We start from the raw sequence: 14,243 nt of genomic DNA on the forward strand, positions 1-14,243 counted from the left end.
GCAGGCGGTGCCTCCAAGAGAGAGGAGAGAGTGGGGGGGGGAGTGCTGTTTCCAAAGGGGGCCCAGTCTGTTACCAAAGGGAGGTGGAGATTTACTATCCCACCCAGTCAAAGTGTCTCACTGGTGCTCTGACACACACTCACACACACACACATGCAGGGATACACACAACCTCTCACACACACACACACACACACACACACACACACACACACACACACACACACACACACACACACACACACACACACACACACACTCAGACATACTGCAAACTCTCAACAGGAAACTCTGAGCCATAATGCGAAGGCACCTCAGAGCAGACGGGTGCATTGCTCAAACCAAGTGGGATACCGTGCAGCTTTGATAGTGCGTTAATTACTCATGTGATGTGATACAGATGTCTGGGGGCTTCAGCCGAAAGTTTGCCTGACAGTTTCCAAGGGGGCCAGGCAGACATTTTAGAAGCGGTAGGTGAAAACCAAACGTATTTATTATTTATGGACAGATCGGTTTGCGTGCTGTCACAGATCCCAGCAGTGTCATGCTGATGCTAAACTGTGATGCTACTTGAAGGGCTGGCTGCTAAATAGTTCTTTGTGTACTTGGTGACAGCTGGGACTTTGAACAGGAAGAACTCTGGGCTATAAGAGTTTGCCTGCACTGTGACATGATGAAAAGGGGCTTCACTATCCATCTGACAGTTTGAAACTTTATCTGCTCTTCACCATGGAATGAGTTACTCTGATTTTTGTCCAGAAAGTTTGTTGGTTTTTTGTGCCTGATAAGAGGCAGTAAAAGGTGAAGATATGTATAAACTAAGCATTCAGATGGAAAGTCTGTATTTTGTCTTTTTGTATAGTCTGTAATCTTGCATTGCGTATTTTTTTTACTTGAAATCAACCCTGCAGCCATGCAAGACAAAGCACTTTATTTTCAAACCACATGTTTTAAACCTCTCTAAATTGGAAACAGAGGGAAAAATGCAACAGTGAGGAAATCATCCAGTTGTAAACCCAGAGACGGGACTCGTGGTCGGAGCAGCACGGGCACACATGAAGCCTTCCCTGTATAGCTGCACCATTATTGAGACGGAGACGTAACACAAAGAAGTACTGATATCCTCCAGGAGCAGTGGAGAGCGGAGGAGATGCCCTTTGCGCTCTTGCTGATGCCTCGTCCTCACTGTCAGACTGTAACCAGTCCCGGCATCTCCCGTCTGTGCCGCCTCCGTAAAACCTTTTTGAAGTCGTGAAGAAGTTTAAAACTTGCTCGCAGTGTTTGAAAGGGACTGTAACGCTGTCAAACTTTTTTTAAACTAACATGTAATACTCCACTTTGGTTGGATTTAAGTGGAGATGAGATGGTTGCGGGATTTCCATGTGTTCTCTGAAAAATAACCAGTTCTTCCTCTTGTTCGTTTTGTTTTCTTTCCTCACCAGAGATATACTGGGACTGCATTCCAATCAGTGAAATCAAAGCGCTGACTGTGTTCCACAATGGGCACCGCAGCTCTACATATGTTGGTGCTAATGGCCTGTTTGGCAGCCAGAGGAATGTGCCAGATAAACAGAGCTCAAGCCGAGAAGGACCTGGGCCTCCTCGCCCACTCCACCCGCCAGTCTCGTGGAACCTACAGCACCGTCAGTCCGAGCACGGGCCCGGGGCTCCACCTGCGGGCCGTGGGGGCCGATTCGCAAGCGGTGGGATCTGCCTTTGCCAATGAAACTGTCGTAAAGACGCCGATAAAACCTCCGATGTGCCTGCAAATGACTTCTATTAAGGGCTACTTTAAGTACATCAACACCATAATTTCCGTGATAGTGTTTGCAGTCGGCCTGATCGGCAACGCCACCCTGCTGAGGATTATTTACCGCAATAAGTGCATGAGGAATGGGCCCAATGCCCTGATTGCCAGCCTAGCACTGGGGGACCTCATCTACATTTTCATTGATATACCAATCAATGTTTACAAGGTACAGTTTCCACTCCATTTGTGCATGTTTACTTGACGTTTTACTTACTTTCACAGCCATGCCGCTGAGCGACAGGTCTCTCTGTGTTGATAGAGTGAAAAGCTGCAACAATTGAAGTGAAAGGCAAAGTTAAAGTGAGATATTATAGACGGTAAAATGGGGGCGGGGTGTAAGTGAGTGTACAAATAGACGTGAAAGTGTAATCAGTCAGACGGCGTTATCTTCGGGGTGTGAGCAGATTAGTGATGAGAGGAGCATGGATACGGCCGGCTTGAGTAAACAAAGGGATAAGGCTGTAGTCACACATGCCAGTGGCCTTGTGCTGACCTGAGACATTAGACGCTTATCTGGAAGTTTTATTTTCAGATATAATCTACTGCTCCTCAAGTGATAAATCATGTGAGTAGTTTTTGGACTCAGTTGTTTATTGGACCCCCAAACGATCGTAGGTAGCCCATAAGGATGAGTTTGAACAAGGATTGCACTCAGTAGAGCGTATTCCTTCATCAAGGCCCAACAGAATGCTTGAATTAAGCCAAGCATTGTAGCTAATGCCCCATTATGCTTCTCAGCTACACATTGGAGGTAGTTACAGCTTTCTAACCCTATTTGAGAAAAGCCTACACCCTAATGAAACCACATTTAAATTGCCCACATTCATAAATATCAGTCCCCTCAACATCTCTGATTTTCTTATCAAGATCCATTAATCCTTTCCTTGGAAATTGGTGAAAATGTTGAAAAACACCCATCTCGCGATGTAAAAGAAAGTAAAAAAAGAAAAAAGGATCCGCCCCTGATTTGGATCCTCACCAAAATGAAATGGTTGATTCCCTGAACAACAACGCAACCTTCCACCAAGTTTCAAGATAATTCATCTAGTGGTTTTAATCCTGGTAACAAAGAAAACAAATAAACGCAGATAAAAAAACCAACCTCTATACGAAAGGTAATCTTTTTCAATCCGGTGTTTACGAACAGCTTCAACCACAATCAGAAATGATTTCGTTTTACTTCACCACAGATTTTTCCTTTTAAATAATAATTGTATCTAATGATGAAATATTATTCTCAGGGTCCGTGTCTTGTGTTGATTCACACCAGTAACCAGTGTCACGCTTTGTGGAGTAATCAACAGTGATTGCTAAATACAGTGATCAGTCAACCTGATGTTGTGAGTTCATTATGGGACTCCATTTCACAGCATAACAATGAGAACGCCACCTGGTTAAAATTAAGTGGGGGACTTTGAGGCCACGGTGACTTTGAAGTTCCAGCTGCACATGTGCAAAGAGGAAACAGACACCTTACTGGGGCAACAGTTTGTGCACAAACAAAGAAAGAGCCACGTCTACAACGCTGCAACCATCCCCAAGCCTCCTGTTCACTTCCTCGGGGCAGCGACAGTGTTTCCAAAAATAATCTGCTACTTATACTCTAAAAACAATGACGTGGGCTCCTCTTCTGACCTCCTGGGAAACTGGGAAACTGCACGGGTAAACATAATAGGGCCAGGAAGCACCGTAAAGTTCTTCCTTTGGGTTCGGCCCAGAGACACTTGATCAACGCAGGTTGTGTCCTTTTGAAGGAAAGTTGCCAAGGCTGCTCTGACGCAAAACAAAAACCTCCACTCACATGGCCTTGACTTATTTCACTAAGGAAGTAATATAATGAGAGGCAGTGGAAGTGGCTCTTAGATACTAGTGACAATATGGGGACTCATTATCATTCAAGTTTAGTTGCAGGTTTTGAGAGCTTTACATTTGCAGGAAATGTGAAATGTCAGCAGAAGTTGGTCAAAGTTGATGAGCTCCATAGGGTCCATGTCCAACTGAATACTCAATGACGTTAAGATGACGTTGAGACGTGCCTCAGTCGACAGTAACATCAGCTTACATACAGTACGCAGATCTGCCGATGGTCAACATGAATTCAGTAACACAGAGAGGGATTAATAATCTGAAAGGCTTTCACTTCTTCATTAAAAATCATTTAGGTTGTTTTGATGCATCAACTAACCCAACCAGTGTCACTCAGTAGAACATAAAACTCCACCAAGGCCCAACAGTCTCCTTATGAAATCACATTTACACTCACTAAATCCAAATTTTTATTTATAATATCCAGAGAAATCAACGAAAATATTGAAGGATCTCACAGTGTTAAAGAACGTGAAAAAAGCCCCTGATCTGGATCTACACCAAAATGTAATGTTTTCTTCCTTTTCCCCACAAATCAACAAACAAACCCCATTGAAAACATAACTTCCTTGACAGAGGTAATGACATGAATGTGAAAGATCAATGATCAAAGTGTTGACTCGAACATGATGTTGTTGTTGTTTTTCCTCCAGCTCCTGGCGTCACGTTGGCCATTTGACTACAGCATTGTCGGCCTGTGGCTGTGCAAGCTGGTGCCCTTCCTGCAGAAAGCCTCTGTGGGCATCACTGTGCTCAACCTGTGCGCCCTCAGCGTGGACAGGTCAGTGGCCACATCCTCCACACTGCTTCACCACCAGTCACAGGAAGAGCTGTAAAGGCTTAAAGGGTTTTAATACACAAGTTAGGTTCCAGCAAAACTCTTGATCCAAGAACACTATGATGGGTTTTGTACAGACGTCTGTGGTGTTTAAGATAAGACAAGGTAAGATAAGATAAGATAAGATAAGATAAGATAAGATAAGATAAGATAAGATAAGATGAGATGCACGTTAGGCATGAAATTCCACAGATAGGAATGAATATCACATATTTAATCACGCCTGTTAAAGTAGTTTTTAGGGATTTCTATAATTCTCTATAACTAACATTATATCAGATTTCCCATTCTCCTTAAGGAGGCAGCTTTCCACTTAAGTTACATGTTTTTTTTTGCATGTTTGAGGAAAAAAAAGATTTTTTTCTTTTTCCCGGTTACAAAAGCAGATTTGATTACACTAAGGGAGGCAGTCCAGTCAAATCACTGGAAAGAAAATTAAACAAGTCTGATTCAGCCAACGAGCCCTGCCAATTCAATCCAGTCTCAGGAGAGAGAGAGAGAGAGAGAGAGAGAGAGAGAGAGAGAGAGAGAGAGAGAGAGAGAGAGAGAGAGAGAGAGAGAGACTCGCTTCGGATTGTTATGTCTCACAACTGTTTTTGTCTAATATCATTTTGCTTATGAGGCTGGTTCGTACAAAAAGAAATTATGAATATCTTATTTCCAGGAAACAACGAAGATCAATAACAATTGTGATCGTTCATTGGAAAGTTAGTTCTCGTGTGTGTGTTGCCTCAGTATCTGTTGCTGCTTTTCCTTTCAGATCTGTTCCTTAATTGTTTAGCGGAACTTTTTTATGGTCAACATTAAGTGTATGATAGAAAGTGGACGCTCTACCCATATGAACTTAATATTAAAAACTCCATCTCGATAGCAAGTATCATGACAAGCCAAATTTTTTTTAATAGCGCCTTAATAGAATTTCCCTAATGAATAAATAATCACGGTGAAGTGCTGAAGTTCAGTGGCATCTCACTTTGTGCACCAGACACAACTTTAGAGATAAGAGGCTCCTTCTTTTATGCTCAGATTGAACCCTGCAGTGATGTAATGACCTCTATTAGAGAGGAGAAGAAGAAGGCTGCAGAGCTGCAGAGCTGCATTCAAGAGCACACCTTTCCAGGAAATGTGTATATAGCATATATCTCTGCCTGTGAGACTCTTTTGCATCTTTTCAACGTTGGAGGAAGAGAAAAAAGGTGGATACATTACCACTTAGTAAAATATAAATGCCGCCATGTTGTTCGACAGAGAAATTCAAATGTGTCATGAAAAATATATTGTTTTTGCCATAAAATCTTGATGCAGGATTTTACTAAAACATTTCGACAAGTGGTTTCCATTAAAGAAACAAACAGGCAAACAAGTACTGAGTGCACGGGAAACACAAGCCAACACAGACCTCTCTGCCAACACGGGCCAGTCTGTTTGGAGGCTTCACAGAAATATAAATATTAGATATTTAAAATAAACAATTGATCATCTCTCGTCATTAATTCTTAACATTTTGATATGCTTTGCTGACTGAGCAGTTTGCTGTGTTTGCTTGTGGGAAATGATGTTTGCTTTGTCAGTCAAGAGACACGAAGAAAAATGATGGGTTTACTGGTTTGTGTTTAAAGTTGGAGAAGCAAGCTGGAAGCAAGTGAGCTGTTGTAGACTGGTTTTCATTAATAAAGGGGTCTCTTAATTCACGTCATATTAATATCATGGTAATAACATATTGTGTTTTATGCTTTAAAATCAAAATTTTTTATATTTACTGCATTAACTCAAAAGCCTCCAGTCTTATTCATCTGATCCATTTATGACACTTTCACACCTCCCTTGTTTGGTCTGGACCTTCAGACTTAATATATCAGGAGTTGGTCCCACAGACCAAACTTCAGTCCGACCACAAGAGCTGATCTCTCCATGGATAAGTTTGTTTGCAGTTTGAAAACGTTTCTTTAGAAGGTTTGAACTTTCGGACCAATTTCGAACTCACTATAAAGTGGACTAAATAGTGATTAGTGGGTAATTTCGTTCACACTTTCCGGTAATCCTCACACTGTCTTTTATATACTGAGACACTGAATGTTCATTTCTCTGTCTCACAGGTACAGAGCCGTGGCTTCCTGGAGCAGAGTGCAGGGCGTGGGCATCCCTCTGTTCACCGTCATTGAGATCATGTCCATCTGGCTGCTGTCGTTCATCCTGGCGGTACCCGAGGCTATGGTGTTCGACATGCACACCTTCAACTACAGGAATCAAACCATACACACCTGCATGATGAAACCCACAACTGATTTTCTGACGGTACGCTCACGTCCTCACTCCGACGGTTGTTTTATACGAGTCATTGTTTTGCCTGTATTCAGACCATGATGTGCTGTGCAGTACATTGTGTCAAAGTACACCTCAGAACAGTCGTTGATTCTTGGAGTAAAGAGACAGAACATTACAGGACTGATGAGATAGGAACCCCAGCTGCATGAGGAGGACTTCAAGTGAAAGTGCACGTTCAGCTGAATATTTCCATCATCTTAAAAGCATGCGTTGTTTGTTCTGAGTGTTTTTAATGGCAGGCTGGCACGCTGATGTGCTATTATGGTTATAGGGCCATATACTTTTAGAGTCTCTATATGACAGCAAAAGCAATCACCTGTAACATTTCCTTACAGGGCCGTAACTATTTAAAAAAAAGAAATTTAGATTATTTCAAGATGTGTCACTCCGGCCCAAATTCACCTTTCAAGCCCTGAGTTCAGAATTTGACACTAAGAGGGGTTTCGAAGGGGAGTGTCCCCTCTAAGAAATCAACTGGGTCTATTTACTCTCTCGTAGAGTCGGTGGCCTTTTTAACATCCTCCGAGCACATAATTGATAGCAGGCCACGTGCAATTACCCCCCTGAAATCTGAGGCCTGGAGCTGAGCCACATGTGCACATCTATTCCATATGCACTCCACCGGCCCACTCTGTCCTAAATGTCTCTGCATTAGATAAACAGGTCTTTAGAAACGTAAGCCTCCTAACAGTATTATTTGATTGAAATTAAATAGTGTATTTATTTTTACTTCACTAGATTTTCTCACCAGTTTTATTCAGCTTCATCAGCTAACATTGAATTTGTGTTTTTGCTTAAGATTTAGCTTGTGTAAAAAGGTTCAGTCACAATGTGTGGTTTTGAAATTGTGCTGTTTTTTAGAGCGTATAGTTACGAAGCAAAGAAATCCAGATGTCCTCATCAAACGTACAAAGGCCAATTAAAACCAGTCAGTTTTCAGAACATGTGAAGTATTCACATAGACTTCAATGGCACTGGAGTACAGGGGTAGTCTGGTAGTGGTTTAGGTCCCGGTCAGGTTCAATTACAAAAGCAGATTCTAGGATGAAGGCCAAGTCCGATCATTTCATGTGCACGCCGACTTCCAACATCACATATGATGTCTGAGTTTTACCTTACATCAGTAGCAATTGACAAATTTTATAGAGAGTTCCTGCCTCCACAGACAGATGTTATAATAATAATAATAACTTTATTTGTATAGCACTTATCTAAACAAGGTTACAAAGTGCTTCATAAAAACAAATCCATGGCTGAAAGAAGAATGAATTATAATAAGATGTGTTCAGTTCAGTTCAATTTTAAGGGCCGAATCATAACATAATAAAGTCAAGACCTTAAAATTCCCACAATGAGCAGCACTTTGGCATCTGTGGAGAGAAAACACTCCCTACAAAAGATGTAGGTGCAAGAGGAGTCATTTGTGGGAAGTTGTCAATTACAGAAAAGGAAGAGAAGGTTTTATTGGGTCAGAAGAGGTCTTAAAGTGAGATGCAGGGCAGGTGGAGGAGTTTTATGGAAGAAGAGGATTGGGCATTTCAGAGGATGTGTGGGGGGCATCACTTACACTGTAATTTGTGTTTTTATTCCAATTTAATGTGATTTACTGTGTCACATGTGCTTGTCCCTGTAGTTTTACAAGGATGCAAAGGACTGGTGGTTGTTTGGCTTCTACTTCTGTGTCCCGCTCGCCTGCACCGCAGTCTTTTACACTCTGATGACCAGCGAGATGCTCAACCACAGGAACGGCAGCCTGCGGATCGCTCTGAGTGAGCACCTCAAACAGGTGGGACGCTACTGCTTCTAAAGGACGATGAAAACCCTGATAAGCTTTTAACTCTGAGAAACAAAATTGTGTCAAGTGTTAAGTCCACAAAAAGGACATTAACAGTTGCGATGTGTAAAATGGATACACACCGGCTAAGTGTGTAATCAATAACCTTCTAACTCTCCATTATGCAAACTTCATTATATTTGCTCTTTTCATTTCCTCACCAGAGGAGGGAAGTGGCCAAAGCTGTCTTCTGCCTCGTCCTCATCTTTGCCCTCTGCTGGTTCCCACTGCACCTCAGCAGGATCCTAAAGAGGACGGTTTACTCCCAGTATGATAAGTCGCGCTGTGAGCTGCTCAGGTGAGTTACTGGTAACACAACGCTCTTCAACTCAAATGTACAAGATATGACACCTGATGTAGAATAAGAATAAGTATAATCAGTGTTTTTAAATGTTCTTTTCACAGTTTCCTGCTGGTCCTGGATTACCTCGGTATCAACCTTGCAACCATCAACTCCTGCATAAACCCCATTATCCTCTACTTTGTGAGCAAGAAGTTTAAAAACTGCTTCAAGGTATAGTACTTCTCTACAACAGAGGGACATGAGCGCATGTAACACAAACACACACACACACGACCACACACACACACACATTCTTAATAAGCCTTCGGATTTATTCTGGCCAGTAAAGAAAACAGTGAACTCGGGCTATGGTCCATGACTCAGAGGCTGTGATGGCATTCCATGTAAAAGCAGCTCTTTGATTTATGTATTCAGTTTACTGGCAGAGGTCACACTGCAAATATCTGTCAAAGGGACCTGAGCTGGAGATAAACCATGTCTCAAGTTTGTACGTTACACAAGTTGTGGGAGGGAGGTGGGGGGGGAGTCAAAAGAAAAACCTACAAGTAACCATTTTAATGGATGAGCGAGTGGTATCCATCTTCTCATCGAACTCCCAACAAGAACGAAAATGAAATATAATGTATTTCCCGAAACTTTTCCTTTCAAATTTAACTTTCTTTTTTTTCTCTTCGCATGTTCTTCAAGTCATGTTTGTGCTGCTGGTGTTACTCTGACAACCAGCTGAGCAGCATCGGACCCATGAACGGCACCAGTATCCAGTGTAAGAGCCCCGAGCCCAACAACCTGTACAGCGACCGCAGCATCAGGAAAGACAGCAACTGAATCACTCGCTCACCTGAGGACTATTTTCAAGCTTTTCAAAAACCCCAAGAAGCTTTTCAACCAGTTAAGAAAAAAGTACTTTTTCAGTCAACATCCTTCGGACCACTGACGCAACTTATGAGCCTGAATGGGGGACAATGAATTTTCATTTCCATGCAACTTTTTGGACGGATGGAGCCAGAAAAACACAAGACCTTCACACGATGGACCTTTGCTTGGTCAGGATTGTTTCTTCTATCCATTGTTTTTCAACTTCACATGTTTATTATTGTAACCGCGAGGCCAAAGGTCCTCCAACCATAAGGAATAACCATCAACTTTTCTTTAACCTAACCGTGTCGTGACCATTCCATAAGCTTGACTGCATAAGTATTATTACGACTTTGAAGAAGAAGGTCCAGGAGACCTCTGTTTGGGACGAACGACATCCGGCCACCTACGCTTGTTCCGGCTGGAAGACTTGTTGGAAATACGTCTAGTGTCAGAATATGATCGAAAACAGTTCACTGGCACAAAATTAGAAAAAGTGCAGGACTGTTTTTGGAGCAGATAAGGTACAACTCTGTATTTTTGCAGCACAGGTCAAGCAAATGATAAATATGGAGTACGGCGTTATGACAGGTCTGATATCACCATTCACCAAAAATGGACAGGAATGACCTTTTTAATAGCACTGTGAATTTTACTATACAACAATAGGCTAATGTGCATGTATAAGCCATGGAATATATATATATGTATAGTGTCCACTTTTATAAAGTGTTATATTGCTGTAATGATAAGTATTTTATCCAGACAATGATGTAATAACAGAGGCAGATGAGTTTTAATGGTGGTGGTAGAGACTCCGAATGTTAAAGGAATAGTCTGACATTTTGGCAACATGATTATTCGCTTTCTTGCAAAGAGACTTTCATGTCTTTGTGTTGAATATTAAGTTACGTCAGCTAGTTAGCTTAGCATAGAGACTGATAGCAGAGGGAAACTGCTAGCCAAACAACATTTGTTTAAGTCGCTGTATCTCCTTTATTTGATCCATACAAAAAAACTTTGTGTACTTGTACAGAGGGGGCGACCAAAATACATTTACACTAAAAGGTTCAGCGTGTAAGATTTAGTTGAAAGGGATCTATTGACAGAAATTGAATATAAAATAATCCTGGTGATGTTTTCACAAGTGTGTTTCAACTAAATTGGGGACAGTGAGGTGAAGGGGATTCAGCTGCACCATACAACTTCCCCACTAGAGGTCACTAAATTCTACACACTTTAAGTAACTATTAATGTAATCACTTAGTAATTAGTTACAGCTTTATGTAAACCTAACCCGATCACTATTCGTGGGGTTTATGTCTATATCTTGGCTGACTGCAGTTATTTCCCAGCTGTAATAAGCTAAGCTAACTTGCTGCTAGCCGTAGCATTGTGTTTAACCTGCGGAAATGAGAGCGATGTCAATCTCCTCCACTCGTTTAAGAAAGTACGTACAGGAAATTATAAGTGTTCTTTGTGTGGCAATCATGTTCAACTATACTGCCTTATACTGTTTGATATGTGAATACATGTAAACCTGTGTGTGTTTGAACGTGTGTGTGTGTGTGTGTGTGTGTTTGTGTGTGTTCCACTTTTGCACACTTGTGTACATAAGACCAAGTGATATCTGTACCGTGTTATTTTACCACTATCCCTCAACATATACATACGTTACACATACATTACTCTGTGGAAGATGGAACTCATATGTGTTTGTTGCCTTTGATTTAACATGTAAACCGCGTGTTAGTGCTGCTGCTTGTACCAATAAATCCATTTTCCATCTCCACTGTGAACAAAGAGGTTCATTTTACCGTTGAGCACAAACGTCGCTCTCTCCGGAAAAGCCACTGGGGGCCCCCTCTGTTTTTCATCTGCGTCTTTGAGAAAAAGGCGTCTGGGAGTGATTTGACGCTCACTGTGACCTGCTTGGTAACTGAGCCCTCAGGGTTGCGAATGTCAGCGCAGAGGATGTGACCAGCTCGGACGGTGGGAATATGATACGAACTCACTTCGCATCTGTGTTTCCAAAAGAGCATCGAGGAAACAAGAGTTCGACCTTTACTTAACTCCGTTTCGAGTCTCAGCTTTGATGTGACAGGATTGTTTGTGCATGTTTTGCTTACATACGATGTCATGATGGTCATTAAAGTAAGCGATTGCTGAAAATGTAGTAGTTTTAATGGCAGTGGAACTTTATTTAATGCGACACAAACACATTTCCACTTTCTTGAATGGAACAAGCTTTTATTTTACACTTTTTTTTGCATCGGCTAACTCAAAAAGAGACAATTACCAGGACCATGTAATTCCATTCACAAAGCTGAGAAACACCCAAGACCAACAGCAAATTGTAGCAACCACGTCTTTATCTGACTAAGGCCTGTTATTTGTATCAGCTGGTTGGTGATAAATCTCAGCCAGGTCATAAACTTCATGAAACTGTTTCATGTACCTCAAATGAAATCACTGATTGGGTCAAAACATGATAAAATACAACATTTCACAGTTTAATGACACGGAGGATGAAAATGAAGCAAAACACGTAATAACATTCAGATGAAACATAATGGGAAAACATCCATGTGTTGCTGGGAAGTGAACAATCCGAGTGTGTGAGAGGAAGTGAGGAAGAGGCAGGTTTTATTGCTGTGGAATTTGGTGGGAACCTTTTTTTCTTGCCAGCAGTGAATTGAATAAAGCTTGAAAACAAATAAGAGGCTCTCGTGGCTCCAAAGTGCTCCTCAGTGCGGAGCTCACTCAGATTTGTTTATTGATTCTCTAAGTATGTCAAAAACCAAGTGTCCGAGGCAAAGACAAGGGAGGCTGCGTCACAAGATGTCCTGCTCAAATACTCACGTTTAGAAATAAAGAAAAGTCTTGAATTTCAAAGTCATTGTCATGCAGATATTTTCAGAGAGGATCAAAATATGTTTCCTTACACCTTTTTCATTTAGGACTTTGCTATCCTATTCTATTTAATGTGGAGTCAAAAATAAATATCTAATAACTAACATGTTCAGTTTAAACCACTCTGTTCAAATGTGAAAAATAAATAGAGAAGTAAAATATTAGCTTTCCTGCCAAGCATTAGATGGTAAAATAAAACTCACTCATGTGTGAGTGATAAGTCGCTTATACCCTCAGACTTTTGCAAAAAACATACAAGTATGCTGAATAATAAATATATTTACACCAATTTAACTACAAGAATTGCAGAAAAAAATGTGATGCACTTGGTAGAGAGTGGATGAGTGAGGGTAAGCACAAAAAGCCACAACAGCTGAAAAGCTACAGGCCTGCGTGAGAAGAGCAGATCTCAGCTGAGCTGGCTGCTTTTCTGGCCTTGACACATGGTGCACATGAGGCCATCGGGTCCAGCCTCTGCCGACAGGAAACACAGAGCAGCAGACAAGCTGAGGGGCTTTCATAATGTAGTGCTTGTTATTAAATTCATAATTTGCTTCATCAAATTAACAATCAGGCCAGATAAGGTATAAGTTTACAGCCCCGGCTCAGCAGCTCAGGTCCCTAGTGAGACTTATTGCAGTACTTTTGTTATGACATATACTTGATGAGGTGGATTTTATTCAATATTCTTGATATTGTCAACAGTTACAAACACTGATATAAATCATAAAACAGGTCCCAAATAGTTTAGTTCAAAAAAGTTATTCCTCATATTAGATGGGTATTGGTAGATTTAAAACATGTAAGTCAAACTGGATCAAATACTCTGTTTGTTGGGGACTATTTTCAGCCACAGATTTGTATACATTACATGGAATCAATTCAAAATATAGTTGTTATCATGCCTGTAGTGCAACATGGTATGAAAATAATTTGTCACTCAATTGAAACACTCACTCATGTGTTTTATACAAAGGATTCAGTTGTATTAAACTTTAGATAAGCAGGTAATACTTGTCAATTCAATACTGGTTTATTGATAGTAAAAAATCTAGAATATTACCATCCTGCTCCTTTAAAGAGGCTCAGAGGGACATGTTGTAAAACTACGACTCCTATTTTCCCTGTCGATGCTGTTTGACTTTGAGCTTCTTCAACCCCATCTCCACTCGCGGTGTTGTTCAGGAGCAGATGAACTGAAGTGAACAGCCCTCAGTGAGTCTGAACATTTCCTGACACAGAAGCCTATGGCAGACGTATTAAGATAAATAAGTCATTGTTGAACAATCGCACACTTGTGTATTACCCTGACAGAGGAGGTGCACTTTGGCTGATACATTATATCTCGGGAATCAGACTCGATGTCTCTTCTTTTCTTGTGCATTGATTATTATTGTTCCTCCGACCGATCCATTCTGCTCATCTTTTCCTGCGAGGCACGTGCGGTACGAGCTGCTTCCCCCTACGGTGTTGGGCTGTGATTTAGCAGAAGCGATGG

At 41.3% G+C, this 14,243-nt stretch overlaps 1 protein-coding gene across 1 annotated transcript; it reads left to right on the plus strand.

Moving 5' to 3' along the window:
- Positions 1–212: 212 nt before the first annotated feature.
- On the plus strand, positions 213–11,623 carry ednraa (endothelin receptor type Aa). Its single transcript, XM_034591665.1, has 8 exons — positions 213–470; positions 1,443–1,976; positions 4,330–4,457; positions 6,611–6,809; positions 8,473–8,625; positions 8,838–8,971; positions 9,079–9,187; positions 9,665–11,623. The coding sequence occupies exons 2-8, from the start codon at positions 1,500–1,502 to the stop codon at positions 9,800–9,802; spliced, it is 1,338 nt and encodes a 445-aa protein (XP_034447556.1). The 5' UTR covers positions 213–470; positions 1,443–1,499; the 3' UTR covers positions 9,803–11,623.
- The last annotated feature ends 2,620 nt before the right edge of the window (positions 11,624–14,243 follow it).

The sequence above is a fragment of the Hippoglossus hippoglossus genome, chromosome 1 (assembly GCF_009819705.1).
Source record: "Hippoglossus hippoglossus isolate fHipHip1 chromosome 1, fHipHip1.pri, whole genome shotgun sequence".
Classification (NCBI taxonomy): Eukaryota; Metazoa; Chordata; class Actinopteri; order Pleuronectiformes; family Pleuronectidae; genus Hippoglossus; species Hippoglossus hippoglossus.